The 15,949-nt window shown below is 38.6% G+C and overlaps 1 protein-coding gene across 1 annotated transcript in view; it reads right to left on the bottom strand.

Moving 5' to 3' along the window:
* Window positions 1-196: 196 nt before the first annotated feature.
* Window positions 197-15,949, bottom strand: part of LOC132907789 (uncharacterized) — a 30,327-nt gene continuing 14,574 nt past the window's right edge. Inside the window, exons 4-12 of the mRNA XM_060961185.1 lie at window positions 14,537-14,718; window positions 8,071-8,286; window positions 7,565-7,715; window positions 6,810-7,000; window positions 5,875-6,101; window positions 5,126-5,237; window positions 3,763-4,090; window positions 2,919-3,207; window positions 197-2,233 (exon numbers count right to left, since the gene is read on the bottom strand). Coding sequence (XP_060817168.1) covers window positions 1,894-2,233; window positions 2,919-3,207; window positions 3,763-4,090; window positions 5,126-5,237; window positions 5,875-6,101; window positions 6,810-7,000; window positions 7,565-7,715; window positions 8,071-8,286; window positions 14,537-14,718 — 2,036 coding nt within the window. The 3' untranslated portion in view covers window positions 197-1,893. The remainder of the gene's footprint in view (window positions 2,234-2,918; window positions 3,208-3,762; window positions 4,091-5,125; window positions 5,238-5,874; window positions 6,102-6,809; window positions 7,001-7,564; window positions 7,716-8,070; window positions 8,287-14,536; window positions 14,719-15,949) is intronic.

Below are 15,949 nucleotides of genomic sequence, written 5' to 3' on the forward strand. Positions count from 1 at the left end.
TAATGTAATGTTTGTGGAATCCTGATCCCAGTTATTTTCTATTTTTAATACTGTAATCTGGCGTGAAACTATTAGTAGCTTATATAGCAAACTATATAATAGCTATACGGCAAGTAAGATTTATCGCAACGAGTTTGAAATTTTCGCGATAATTATGTGGAATAATAGAGGAAACTGGAATACAAGGTACTCAAGATAGTAAAAAAATTAACCTTCATTTATTAGCTTACAGACTGAAAATGAAAACTTAAACGACGAACAACAGCGTCTTTCGGGCCACGCGTCCCTCACGGCAGTACACGAATTCTTTCAAGACAACTTCTCGTGAACGAAGAGCGATTTAAAAAAGAAAGACGAGAAGAACCGAGAGAATCTCCCGGCGAGAAAAAGGAAGGAATAGAAACAGAGAGAAAGAAACGAAGAGACGAAATTCGTTAGTTTAGCTGCTCTGGCTCGTCATCGCTAGATCACAAACTACCGGTTCGATTAGGTACTTGTAATAACTATACAAAAATAATAGTCTACGATCGACGAACCACGTCTCGACAGAGCAACGCCGTATCATTCGTCACATCAAAACCAACAACGATGTTCAGCCGATCCAGAGAGATAGAATGGCCCGACGCGAGTTCAAGGGACTCGAGGCTGGTCTTCTTTCTTTCATTTTGGTTCGTCGAGGATTCCATCGTGCACGCGATAACATTGTGGCTTTCACGAATTATCGACGAAAGCTCGATGGAAATCCTTCCATCTTGAATAGTAAAAATAATTTACAAATCGCTACTAACGTGTCGCTACTACATCAGAATGTTACGTTCGTAGATACAAGATCAATGTTCCATTTTGTTTTTTTCTTTCCCGTATAAATTAACCGCAAGGTAGAACATCCTCCTGTTTGATTTGTTTGTTACACGCGATTAATCTCGTTAAGAGAACGAGGAAAGTGGTAAAACGAGATAAAAGAAAGATCAAGGGAGACAGAGAGTGTAGAGAGGGGTCGTGCGTTTCGTCACGGAGATCTTTGCGAGCGCGAGGACGGTAGTCTAGGAACCAATAGACACCCCACGATACGTCGATCACACTTTCGAAGCGAGAAACGTGTCGAGGAACACTTTGCCAGGCCACGCCTGATCGGCAGTGACTATATTGTTTTTTTTTCTTTTTTTCTTTCGCGGACACTTTTGACGATCGAATCGTATGCTCGGTCCGGACCTCCTCGGGTTTCTTTTCAAAGTTTCTCGTAGCTTATCCAGCGCACAATTCAAATTTCTTCGCGTAGAAATAGATAATTCAGCTGGATACGATCGAAGTGCAATTTACTTGTACGTTGCTCGAATAAAACTAGTTCTTTATAATCGTTAAATAGCTTAAATTAAATACCTTATCGTTTAGGGGAATACGTAATACTTTGGAATTTTAATACGTTAAGGCACAATGTTTCGTTGGAATATAATCCATCAGAAGATATATCAAAATATTAGTCAAGCAACGTATGAAGGTGTTTCGTTATTTAAGTTCCTCTTCGTAACACGCTTCAACATAGGAAGATCTGTACAAGTGCGCAAACTATTCAATCTTATTGTCGTCTTTTGTATTTCACCATAGCTGACTGAAGATTGAATTTTCTAATTCCACCTTTTTACATGCCATACCTAAGTGCAAGCTTAGGTACGATCTGAAGCAAGTAATCAAGTAGGTCACGCATTCGTACAAACTTCCTCGCTGAATCTTCAATTATCGTAATACGGAACACTCTTTTTTCAATTTAAAATTTGATCGTGCGAAACTTTGATCGTGCGCTTAACTTATAATAGAACTGTCTCGAAACGAGTTCTAAAAGAAAAAGGTTCATCGAGATCCTTCGACATTCGATTCGATCGCCCACAGGGATATTCAGAGGTATCCCTCCCTGTCCTTGGGCGCGCTGGATATCAGTTCCCGTCGTTTCCAGACCGGCTGTGCTCTAGTTCTTTGATTCTGCGTGCCAGCCGCCGAAGACGAAGTGGACATCGTCACGGATGGCAAGGATGAAACTGTAGCCGTGTTTTTCCCCGCCAACGTATCGGAATCGGGGATGTGACGAGTTTGATGCCTCGAGTCCGTGTAACGTCTCTTCGTGTATTTCTTGCTCTCTGAGGACGTTGAAGAGCCGGTCTTACCCTGCTGCGACATCGAGACGCCTGCATCTGGTCTAGAGATGTGCAACATCCTCTCGATGTCTGCGGTCTTCGACCTGAAAAACGAACAAATAATTAAATTATTTTTGAAGAATTTCTCATTCAGTAATGTAATAATATATAAAAGATAAAGAAATTAAGCGAGCAACAAAATTTAAAAAATGATAGTGATTCACGCCTGATCAAAGTTTCACTGTAACTATTTTTATCATAATACAAGATTCAAGATAGAACCAATTTCCAGGAACTCGTTCCAAATCGATTTAATTATCGAATAAAAATTATACTTTAATAATTTTATATCGCAGCTAATTCCACCTACGTCTGTCTATAAAAATCAGCTACGTTAATCAGTACACGAAGGGACAACGGAAGCCTAAAAATAAAATAGAAATGGCTAAACTGAATAAGAAGGACCAGTTAGTACATATATATATATATATATATATATATATATATATATATATATATATATGTAAATAACGAAATCCGATAACGAAAGAATGATCGATAGAATGAATGAATGAACCACGACAAGAAACGCGAATAATCTAACAACGACCTAATACCGTGATTACAAGGTGAATGCACCAGGAGTGCATTGCACTAGATTCGAGGGGGGTGAACGAACTGTCCCAGATGTTCCGCGCGAATACCAGAACAGTATAGCCTGAATCATCCGGCCAATTCCTGTCAGCTACACACGGAAGCCAGCATAGTTTAGAGGAGCAGGATTCTCACCTCAAAACCGCACCACCGATGCTGGTGATGCTGGGTGTGTACGGGGCCGCGGTGCTCCTCGACGTTTCCTGACTGCTGCTCGACCTGGTCACTTGACGTAACTCGCTCGAGGTGGTGAACGACACCCTTTGGAGGACGGCCTGCTGATCGGGGATGTAGGAGACAGCGGTGACCGCACTGTCAGGGCTGGCAGGTGGCGATGACGCCCACGACGGAGGAGAACTTGGAACCTGATCGCCCGATAACGTGGCGGAGGAACCGACGGCGCTGTCGCTTCCGTGTCTTCCACCTGGTAATAAATAATTTTATGGAAATATAGTGGTTTCTTCCTCTTTGTTTCTTCGTTTCGTGACTATTGCGCTAGAGGGGAAAATGAAAGAACGTGGAAATGAAAAGCGAGGAATCCTTTAGGACAAGTTGCTGCAGGAATTGTGTTTGGTGGTAGATATTTTGATTAAGGAATAACAAATTAGTTGTATGTATTTATGGATTGTAGGGTTAGTACGAGGTAAAATGGTGTAAGATTTTCGGAATTTCAGAGTTTCGATTGGTATGTTCATTGGTTTGCTTCTGACAGAATTGTTTCCTCTTATTAGCAAGTTTCTTAAATTTGGAGAAAAGATATTTTGTTCGTTTTCATTGCGAATATTATTTTCTGAACTCTTGAAGAAATATTATTTTATGAGATCAGTTGTTACGATGTTCTTTGTTGTCTTTGCTAATTTGATAAGCAAAGAGAACGATATTCCGACAACGCAAGAATGAACATTACAAGTGATTTTAATAGTTCGGATTTAACCATAGAACGTTCTAAATACTGTGAGAGAATTCAGGAAGGTCATACCTTCGCTGCAACCGGAAATCGATCGCTGCCTCTGCCTTCTTGGCGGTGCACTGGGTTGCTTAGGAGTTTCCTCGATGTAAGGAATGTCCGGATCGTCGAGGTTCAATGTGAACGCTCCAGACATCGGTATGGTAAGACTAGCGGTGATTACCATGGGCGAGGATTTTCTTCGTGGATCGGCTGGATCTTCGCTGGATCCACTGTCCACGCTATTGCTCCTGCCTTCCTCTTTTCGTCGACTTCCAGGCCTCTTTGGCCGTCTCGGCCTTGGACCTATATCACCGCCCACGCCAGCTGTTTGGTGCAGACACTGTTCCCTAGTCCACATCTTTAACAATCAAAATTGACCGTTTTCTTTTATATGGAACGTTATTTTATATTTTAATGAACGTTTTTTATGAACGCATTTTATGAACGTTATGTTTTAACCCGTTAAAGACCGATGTCGCGTTAACGCAACATTTCATTTGCATTTGTTTTCGATTATGTGCATTATCAAATCCTGTTCTTTCACATTGTGACTATGAAAGGAAGTTTCATGGATTCGTTTGTGTTTTTTGTTTCGTCGTTATTTTCTTCCTGTCTAAAATCTACAATTTTATAACGTGAAGTATTTGTCGTGGTCGATTATTGTGCTTGGTCCTTAATGGGTTAAGGGTGAATTATATTCGATTACTTTTTGTATAACAAAATGTAAAGATCTTGCATTAAGAAACTTGCAGTTATATCTGAGAACGAATAAGAATCTTATTTGTGCACACGGAGTGATATGATTTAATTAATACAGCGTTTATTAGCAAAACATAACGCGTTATTATTGAGGATTATCAGATGAATTTTTATAGAAACAAAATAGAATTATCTAAACGCTTTGTAGTACACTTGGTACTTTAAATTATGACAGTAACGTTAAAAATATTAAACATCTACAAATATGATTGTTTATCCAAATGTTATAATTTTAACATCATCGCTTATCAATGAACCCAATGGTATCATTAACAAGTCCAATATCCACTGCCACTAATGACTCTCATACCAACATTTAAGTGAACATGTTAAAACATAAAAATTCTTTATTTCCATGACACAAGGAACTTAACCGACAATAACGAGAGAAAATGAAACGAAAAGTAAAAAATACAGTGAAACAGGAACGTTTAAAACGAAACTACTCAACAGACCGAGAAGAAGAAGAACAGAAGGAAAACGGGGAAATAAAAACGTCCAAGGTGTGGAAGAAGATTAGCCCCTGTGAAGTCGAGCCGTATCTTTCCTCGATCTCGAAAATGTTCCAGGCGAAGACGTCAGAGTAATACCGCGAAATGGTCGAGGGATATCTCGTTCGATCTGGATCAGTTACCTTTCTGGTAGACGTGGTCGTCCCGGCCGTGGTCGTTGTCGACGTCGTCAGCGTCTCCTCGAGCGAGAAGGTTTCAGCTTCGCTGCACGGGTCCGCCTCGTCTCCGCATTGCCTGCGAAAAATCGTACGAAACACGCTGTCAGCTTTTCCTACGCGACTCGCCGACTGACATCATACGCGAGAACTTCGTTGGCTTTGTGCCACCAAGTCTCGCAAGTTGAATTAAAAATCGTGGAAAAGACGGAGCGCTCGAGTGTCTTTGGCAGACAGATAAATAACGATTAGAATATCCACGATCGCCTGTTTAACTGCATAAAGGATGAAGAATGGCGCGTTTGTCTCCAATGTAAATTTAACGCAACATTAGTTACTAATATGAAATATAAAATTGTAATCGACGATAGAGAAATTTAATGAAAAAGAGAGTTTTAATTTAATAAGAATTTACTGCTTATATTAGAACTGTTGTATTACTATTTCATATTAAGTTTCGCATAGCCAAAAATGAAGAGTAACGATGGAATTTTAAGAGAAAGTCAAATATAATAATTTTGCGATAATTATGTAAAAATAGCAATACATAATTCTTGATACTTTAGTTACGTTTTATACGAAGTAGCGCTTGTTGCACAAAATGGTCAAAATCGAATCGTCAGCGTTTCCTTAAGCATCTATTTCGAAGAAGAAGAGAGAAGGGACTTGATAGGATCGAAGATTAAAGATAGAAAATGCCCATATAAGTTACTCACTCTTCGGCACGTCGAGAAAGGGCGAGATCCAAATCGGCCGGATGGGTGTCCATCATGTGCAAGTAGACTTCGTCTAGAAGAGCGGCTGGCACCTTAAATAACGTCGCGGCGTGTTCCAAAAGAGTTCTGACCACGTTTATCACGTCTATCCTCTCTTCCGCCCTTTCCGCGGATACTTCCGACCTTTGTCCAGGTTTCACGCAATGAAGAATATTTGGTGCAAATACCTTATGAAAGAAAATTGAAGAAAATTCATGAGAGGCTTTGAGAAAATCTGAGAAATTAAATATGTCTATGTAAATCACTACGGTGATTCGTTAGAGTTCGCTACAGCTGCTTTCTAAACATTTCGGAATATATTATTTAAAAGCGTGCATAAGCAACAGAAGAGATCGTATTATCCGAAATCTTCGTATAATTCGTCGTTCGATGGGTTTGGTTGTCTCGATGTTTTCGAAAGAAAAACAAAATACGAAAAGAAATTCCTATTTGAGAATCACCTTTCTCCACCACATGGATCTCTTTGAAATTCAATTGCTTTTTTTTTACGATCCCTAAATAAGCAACCAAAAATTGATAAAAACATTCAACGAAACGTGTCTTGTATAAATTCACTTTAGAAATCACTGCTATAAAAATGGAAAAGCTTCGCAAGTGACGACAATGATTCCCTACGAAGATCTAGAAGAGCGAAACGTAAAAGATATTTAAAAAATAGCACCGATGAACCTCGAGTTCGAAGCTGATGTCGAACGAGATGTCGATTTTTCCACTCGTTCGATTAGAAATATGAAACGTCCTATCGTCGATCTCTACACCTGTACTACGTGTCTTTTCGTCTTCGTCCTTTTCTTTTTCATTAAAATCTCACGGTAAATGGAAGATGAGAATCCTATCGATTGGATTCGCGATAAGAGGACGCGAATGACACTCACCGTGGCCAAGTTGGTCGTGTCCATCTTGTTGCCCGGTATCCACTCGCCTGTCTTGTTCTTTTGATCTTCGCTGTTAGCCGCCACCACGCTGAGAAAACTCAAAAGTGCCCAGAGCGTCTCACGGTTCGGCGTAGGCAGCAGCTGAACGAGATGCTGAAGTGCCTCTTGCTGAAGTCGCCTGTTCCGGATCTCTGCGGGGAACGAGGAGTTCTCTTTCAGTCCGCGTAGACAACTCGTGCATCAATGTCGCGAAGGGAAAATGTATCGACGTACAGGGATGGGAACGAAAGATGAATTGAACGCAAGCTCTTAACTCCTTCACCCCTATAAATACTTTCTGTACAGCAGAATTGGCTCGAGACTTTCTACTACGTATGATAATTAGTTTGTACATTTATGAGAAAAAACAGCACTGAAATGTATAAAATATGTATTCGTAGTTGTTATAATATTTAATCGGATTAATCTTTATTTAGTTTCCTTTTCTTGTTTGTAAAAATTGTACTCGTAAAGGCAATTCTGTCGATAAAAAAATTTAGTCGAACATTTAGAATATAATATTTTCATTCCACGACGAATATTTTACCTGAAGACTACTTCTTTATAGACTTGATAGGGTTAATGATTGACAAGTTGAGAATTCAGACAATTTTTCAGTACTAAGAATTTAAGTGCGTAAGAAAATTCTTGGAATTATTCTTTCTATGAAAAGATTGAAAGAGTTTAAAGAAATCTTGAGATACGTTTATCCTTACTTTGTGTATGGACGAAGGCTTGGTATAGATCCCTGCAGAGCAAAGGGTCCGGAAGATCACGAAAAAACTCTTTCAGAAGGGCTGCTACATCGTGAGGACATTGATCGGGTCCAATTTTTGTCTCGCGACCACAATCGAAGTCTTCTCGTAACTGCGGAAACAAAGAATATAATACGCTTTTGTAATGCGTAAAATGTGCAAATGTGTCAAATGTTTTCTTAATACTTGTGATAGCTGTGCAAATACGTAAACTTAATGTAAAATTAAGGTACGTAAGTCATACGAGAAATATGATTTTCAAATATCAGATGTGCTTTGATATCTCCAACGTAAAAGTCTATATGGTAAGAATCTCGTTGGTTAAATCTCGTTGATTATGGGACATTCAATTTCAATTTACTGGTTTAGATACAATTTAATAGCATCTGGTATAATACAATGCAATTACATGTTTCGTGCGGAGAAATAAATAAACACAAGAATATTTAACATGGTCGAACACTCACCTGTCTCACTCTTTTCTTGGAAGGTGACACCCGGAAGATACCGAGCGTCCGAAGACCCGTGCTTTCCAGGTGCCTGATGCACTGTCTGACTACGCTTGGAACTAGGTCCCATTCTCCTGGAGGGCCTCCTCCGCCGCTATCGCTCAGCTCGAGTACCCCGGAGTCGCTTCCGGTTAAAGCTCCGCCTTTCGACGACAACGACTCGTTCGAACCACCCTGAAACAATTTCATTTCTCTCAAGCCCTGTGTTACATCAGCGAATAGTAGAACCCAACCATTCCAAGAATATGAAAAATTCCAGGAAATTTATCGAACGAAAAAAGAAGATAGATCTTTTGCATAGTGCGGCAAATGTCTCTTTTTTTCTGCAATATATATTTATATCGGCTATCGGGAAGCGAGTGCAAGCGACAACAAGCGTCGCGACGCGGCAGAAATAAATTTCAGAAAACAATGTCCGCGGGTTCTCATGCACTTCGTGCGAAATTTAAAGACGCAGAAATGTGGAGAATAATGTTCAGAATATTTAAAGAGTTTAACGAATAAAACAAAACTCTTTAGCGTAAAAATAGAATTTCGCATAAAAATTCGTAATGCGATCATTAGCTTCCGCTATTTTTCGGACTGGAAAATTGATCGTACGATCTTTGCGCTGTTCACTGATTCGACTAAAATTGCATAAACAGTGGATCGATCCACGTGTCTGATGATAACTGTTAACGTTCTTAATGGACGATCATCGTGTTCGTCCATCTGGTCTGACAGAAAAGTGTTGGAAATTTAGGAATCTTAATTAACCGGGAGCTAAAATTATCGCTCTCTGATCTCGGTTCTATTCGCGTCCCCGATCTGTGACGTCACGCAGCTCGGGATACGTGTGACGTCGACGAGGAAAATGCAACGTTGCGTCATTCCCGGATCGCTTTAAATCGATCAATCGGGCTACTTAAGCACGTGGCGTTTCCGTCGAGTCATCGGCCAAACGTCCCGACCGCGAACTGTTATCAATAAAACGCACATGTTCCGTGTTTCGATATGACGTTTTGTTGAAAAGCGAAATCAAGCGAAAAATTTTATCGACTTACTGATATCGTTCGTCAACTCGGTTATCTGGCTATTTCCGGGGATTTCATTCGTCATTGATATCTTTCTGATAATTGCTTTTATGGAAATTAAATATCGTTCGTTTTATCTATATTTTTAATTAAATTTTACATTGAATAAAATTACAAGACGTATATTATTCAGTTGTATCTCTTTCTTTTTCATAACTTCTATTTTACAGAAACGCTAATTACATAAACTATCGTAGAATTTGAATGAAGCATCGGCGAATTTGAAACAGAAATTAATAACAAATTATAAAATGTTTATCGAGACGTTAACGAAGAACATAGTTTGCGTTGAAGAGAAAATTCAAAGTGAAGGAAGAAACGATACATTTTTGCATGCCATTTAAAGCAACGATGAGCAACGATACAGGTAAAATGAGTAAAATGAGTAAGAAATCAAACTTTACAATGACGTGTGAAATTGTTAAAAGATACACGTCAACAGACCGAATGCTGACTCATCTTTTTACTAATATACACAAATCGAATATATGTGCGATCGAGTAGCGGAAGTTGAGGGTGGCATTGTCGAAGTTGGCGCCACGATAAATCAATGCTATTTCCACAATGTGTGAATGAGGGCTCTCTATTTTGCCTGTCGATCGACTATTTTTAGAAAATGCTAAGAAATTTCACACTGGAATGTCTTAGCTTTCCTGTCTATCCCGAAAAACAACGCTAAAATTACTCGTGATTTACTAAAATTAACAGCGATATTTATCTCCGACTCTTAAAAACTCCTATCGAGATTTTAAAAGTAATAAAGTCAAACAATACCACCGATTCAGTTATTAATCGGTATTAAATAAACAAGAGGAATGTTATTATTTACACTGGTTACAAATGTCATGGTATTACTGGATGGTAATATCAAAAAGAAATTAAGTTAAAGTTTACACGGGGCGAAAGTTCATCCGTGATAACCTTTAACGGTTAATATCGAAATATTAATCTCAAAATACTTCAATGCAAGATTTTTCCTCGAAAATCAAATCTTATCGAGGATTTCTGTTTCTTCTAATTTTCCTTCTATTTTCATGTTCTAGAAGCGTGCATGATCCAACAACTTGTGAACTATCTCGGACCAATAGCTACGGATCAATGTGTAACATCAGAAACTTGCAGAAAAAGGGGATTCACGTGGTAGATTTAGTTTCTGACTCGCAACCGGCGGAATTTCTCTCCACGTTGGAAAAATTCCGCCCACGAACAGAATGCGTCACGAACGAGCTCGCGAGCTCGTAAGGGACCCTCAATTATGTATTAACATTCCGAACAGATCGCACCAATTTTCTTGCGCGGAGTAAGTCGAGCTTCTTTGTATATACATTCGTGTAACAGTTGACGTATTGAATTTCGAGTTATTGCCTTTGCTATTAATTGCAGTAGGAATGTTAGTTTACTGCTCTTTTGCGTACTTATTGTGCGTTTTAACGTAATGAAAGACAAGTCTGAGTTCTTTGAGTGTTCGGTACGTTTCCCTCTATACTACTCCATGCTACTATACTAATTTTGCATCTTTCAAATAGCATCTTTTTACAGCGTGTGTAGAATTTGTTATATTCTATAGAATTATCATATTATTTCAAAATTACGTTTGTTCTTTTTTACAGAAAATGGTAATTAACGCTGGAATTGTCGAGCGCTAAAATGTAGAATTTCTAGCAAAGAGATGAAAATAAAAAGGTTGAGAGAATATTCGTATACTTGTGAAGTATGACATTGAAATTCTGAAAAATACGCTGTTCAAGATTTGTAAAATTTCCACGAGATAGTTGCAATTCCCTGATGAATGCCGAACGGTTTTGCCGGGGTTGTCCGACCAAGAAGCAGAGGTAGTTGCAATTGACCATTTTGATCATTCTGATAGTTCTGCCATTAAAACACGAGCTATTATTATTTGAAACTTTCTACTTTCCAAATCACGAGAAAATCATTACGGCTGACTGGTAAATTGTTCTACGGGACGACAAAGTATCGAATGAAGATGACAGATTGACGTTGGAGCCAAGCAGACGCGATGAGATAAATTGATATGGAAGAGAAGAAGGCTGGAACAAAAGGCGCGCGTGGCTAAAATAAATTCTCGAACGTGAACAAATCATCCCGCTGAGCCGCTATAAACCGAAAAATCAATACGCAAAAACGTAAACGCACGAAAATTAGATCGGATCGTGTAAATCAAGAAGCGCGGCTGGAGTCTTCGACTTTCTTAAAATAACGCCTGAACGTTCGAGTTCTTTGCGTGGAGAACGTATGAAAAAAAAAAAAAATTGAAGAGAAGAAGAAGAAGGAGAAGATTCGTGTTCATCGACCAGGTGGCGCCGGTACTTCTCAAATCAAAACATTTACTTCCTGTCACGATGAAGATAAGTAGTTTCTCAAAAAACAAAAAAAAAAGAAAATAGTTTTGACATGCATGCATTGCGATAGACAAACATAGAGAAAATTTCTGAATCTCGTTACTGATAACGTAACAACGCAAAAGTTACGAGGTAACCATTTATCTACGTTTTTTAAACGTCACTTATAATTTCTTGAGCGAATAGTTTCTCTTCAATTCGAACATTTCATAACGCCTAATGTATACGTGTAAATTATTGTTCTCGGAAGAATAAAAGGCAGTCGAAGAATTTGGAGGGAAATTATCGAATTTTTGTTCGCAAAAATAATGTAACAATCGTTCGTATCGATGTGATATAAATAGTCCCAAAACCTTAGAATTGAAATTACATTTTCTACAATACGTTGATCAATACGTAATTAAAAATTCTGTGTAGGAATAAATTATTTTTCTAAATCGCTGTTTACCTTTAACCCTTTGCACACCGAATTTTATTTCAATTTCGTTAGCCACAGTTCCCAACGTTTTTAAGCGTTCTATTTGAAATTTACTTTAACTAAAAAACAAGACAATTTAAATAAATAAAGGAAGAAACAAATTCACTTAAATACCACTTTAATCACTCTATTGTTGTATTTTCTAATTTTTAAGTGTATGATATATCTTGAAACAATTTCCAGGTGCAATCCTAGTTTTCTTTCGCACGTTTCACAAAAAAAGGTGAGACTGAAAGAATGTCAAGTGGGACTCGACAAAGGGGCTCCTGAGATAAAAACTGCTGTCGAGTCACACTCGACATAGGAGTGCAAAGAGTTAAACGAAGTATTATAACAGTGACATAAAAACCTAAAACAAAACACTCGTATATTTAAACGACATATTTAAAACATTTTTACCCAGTTTTTCTTGCACAATGCTAATTCATTTTCGCATAAATTTATATGCATAAATAATGAAGCGAAATAGGGAACAGGCATCGTTGAAAATTTTTATTAATCACTGCTTCGCTCGATCTATTTTTTTCTTCCTTCGTTTTCCAAATTTCACGCAATCTAAATCGATCGTCTCGACCCAGAAACGTTGAATGGTAACGTCACAGGGTCGCCTATTGGCATTTAATTGCACGAAACTGTTAGCTTAAATCCGGTAAGAGAATCTGGCAACGAATGTGTTGCCTCGGCCGTCTCGGCCGTCGTACACACCACAGAATATAGAATAAGCGGCTGTAAGCCGGCGTCGCGGCGCGTCGTTCTGACGTATCCATCAAAAAATAACCACTTGCGGTCCGTCGTTCGAACGTCTGGCCCCTGACTCGCATAGTGGCCATCGATAAACGCTCTCGTCGTGATCCGCGGACACTGACGCAATCGATGACGTTTATGATCGCATTCACGATCCGTCACGCGACGCTGCCTCCTCGAGCCCCTTCGCCGTGTTCTCTCGTAGTTTTGATAAAGCATCATCGAACGATCATGATGCAACCGATATACAAGTTACAAGTGGAACGTGCGTACGTCGCCATTCTGATACTTTGATATTGATTCTTCTGCTTTTGTACGTTTTATTTACGCAATGTTGCTAAGGTCAGGATATGAGAACTTGATGTGAATCTCTCCAAAATGATTGAGATTTTTTACTCTTTCGTAGCGTAGCACGTTGCATTTTAAATTGATTTAAATATCACTGTATGATTGAAAATCGTAATTAGTAAAATTAGTAAAATTATTTATTGCCTGTAAGAAATTGTAAATATGTATCCTTTGTATCTAAAATCGAAATTAATGATATAAATAATATACATTTGCAATTTCCGCGACAACGATTATGGCAAGTCGCAATTCAACGATTTGCATATTCATTTACATGTAATTTCTCCCCAACGCTACGATCGAGTGAATTACTTGGCGTGATCGATTAATCTATCCACTTCGAGATACTTTGCTTGAGAAATACAGAATAAGAAGAAAAAAGAGGAGGGAACGAGTAGAATATAGAAACGTGGCTATTCGCGTTTATTGCGTCTATTTTTACGGTAACTATATTTTCGCATTGAGAGACACTGAAATTTCTATCGGCTACGTTGAGAACGCGTTCCGCGTGCAGATTAGTTCACGTCAATCTAAAACAGGTGACTCGGATTTCTATTCGCGCGTGGGCGTGCTCCTCTATCGTGTTCTCGCCTCTTCGACCGAGCAGTCATCGAGAAAACCGAGTAAAATTCCTGATTGTGTATTCGTGCTAGCCATTCTCAACAATCTACTTGCATTTCATGTGTGTAATTTTGGTTTGTACGATTCGACAGTCCCCATCTGCCAAAATAAACGCCACATTGTTGCCGGTATCGCGATAAAATATAATACACCGCACGCATAATTTCCTTTTCCAAGTATTCCACGATATCTGTCGCTGATTTCACTGTAGAAATCCTCTTAATGTTTGAAATAGTAGCGCGAGTATTTGTGTGGAAAGATTGGTGACAGAATCGATCGATTAGCGATCGACACGCTTGGCTGACTGGATACGATCTTATACTACTGCAGCAAGGACATTCTCGTTGTACATAGCGAAATATAAAATAGAATATGTTCTAGGAAAGGAAGATGATTGTTTTAGCATCGAATACGCTATTCTAAGAAATTAATGCTTTTTATTTTCTTTAGTAACTAATCGTAAAAAATATTTTAAATTAATCAAATGGCATTCAAATGAAATTAATGAAATGAAATGGTTGATCGAATAAATTCCACGTACTTGGTGATGTATATAGCTCTGATTAAACAAGTATATAAGTATATCCGAAATATATAAGCGTACTGCTACCAAGTAATATTTAATAGAAATTTGCTATAAGGATACAAATAGATAAAAGCAAGAAAAATTCTTCAATTTTTAACTCTTCTTAACACTGATATTCTTCGAATCTGTATCGCTACATTATTACGCGATAATTGGGTTGTTGGTTGACACGCCTATGACGGATGAGAAACGAATGTATCTTGCTTATACTTACCTCGTCAGTCTTAGCCGCGACAGTGGGTTCGATGAGGCTCGTGAAGCTCGTCCTGCTACCGTGTCTGCTGTTCCTCGACAAACAACCAACGTCTGAGACCTCACCAGCGGCGATTCTAGCGATTCTATCGTTCTCCAAACACTGTGACAGCGGTATGCCAAATACTAGGCCACCCGACGACTCTGAAATAAAATACGAAAGAATAAAATACGTCATGGATCCTGTCAATCGTCAAACTATTCTTCCTGCGTTATACAAGAAACGAACAGTGCTGGTACTTGAAGAAATAAACGATGCACGCGATGGAAGAAACAGAACGAACTAGCAGTGACGTATTTGTAGATCGTTAAACTTTGGCTAAAGAGAAGGGGGACAAATGATATTCGCGTGAAAGTGATGGATTTACAAATGGAAAATTAAACGTGTCGCACTTTCTTAATCGACAGTTTTAGTCGGTTCATTTATTTTTTATTTCGAATCGCTTCCATCAGCCGACCAAAAAGGAGATTTGTTCTGTTCTACGATCTGTGGTGGTCAGCTGCGTCCCATTCGCGTAAACACAGCTTATTTACTCGCGCGCGAACAGTTCACGCAATTCATAGGAAATTGTGTTTGAACGCTTGCTACCGAAACTACTGTAAATAGTTGCTTTTCGTACGGTTCTTTTAAATTTAAACGTCGTGTAAACGAACGTAACTGGCCATAAAAATTACTCTGTATATTTGTTAAATATAACAGTTTAGAATATTACGCTTCTTTATTTCCCGATATATTAGAAAATACGCAGTGAGAGACGAATTTTTGTATGTATACTGAAATAATATATTATAGCGTGGATGCAATGATATTAGAAAAAGTGAAATTTGAAAATTCGCGTAGTCTCTGGTCACCACTGACGACGTGAACGTTTGATAATATTCCGGCTGGCCATGAATGCTTCGGCCACTTTATTTTCGGTACTAAACCGCCCGTTTATTCGGCTAAGTTCGCGGAAACGCGCCGTGCCACCTTTCGAATTTCATCTTTTTACTTCTTAATTGCCTGCCGTCGCTTGCCAAATACACACGCGCGAATAACAATCATCGTCTTTTTTAAAGTCCTCCATTCCTCCTATTCCTGTTTCTGGAATACTTTACTTCGGAAGACCTCGTGTTCTTGATTTCTCTTTGCTTTGCAGGAGAGCAATTATGGACGTTGATATGCTACCGATTAATTGCTACAGAGAAACGCAACAGAAATGTAATTTTAAAAAAGGAAAAATATAAAAAATCACAAGTTGAGATTTAAATTGAAAAGAATGATTACTATAAGATAATTATAATTATAATAATTATAACGCTTTGAATTCGAATAAAATTTTCATGACAATTCTTCTGCATCGAAACCGAAAGAAAATTCGTTCACCCTTTTGAA

The sequence above is a fragment of the Bombus pascuorum genome, chromosome 6 (assembly GCF_905332965.1).
Source record: "Bombus pascuorum chromosome 6, iyBomPasc1.1, whole genome shotgun sequence".
In the NCBI taxonomy this organism is placed as follows: domain Eukaryota; kingdom Metazoa; phylum Arthropoda; class Insecta; order Hymenoptera; family Apidae; genus Bombus; species Bombus pascuorum.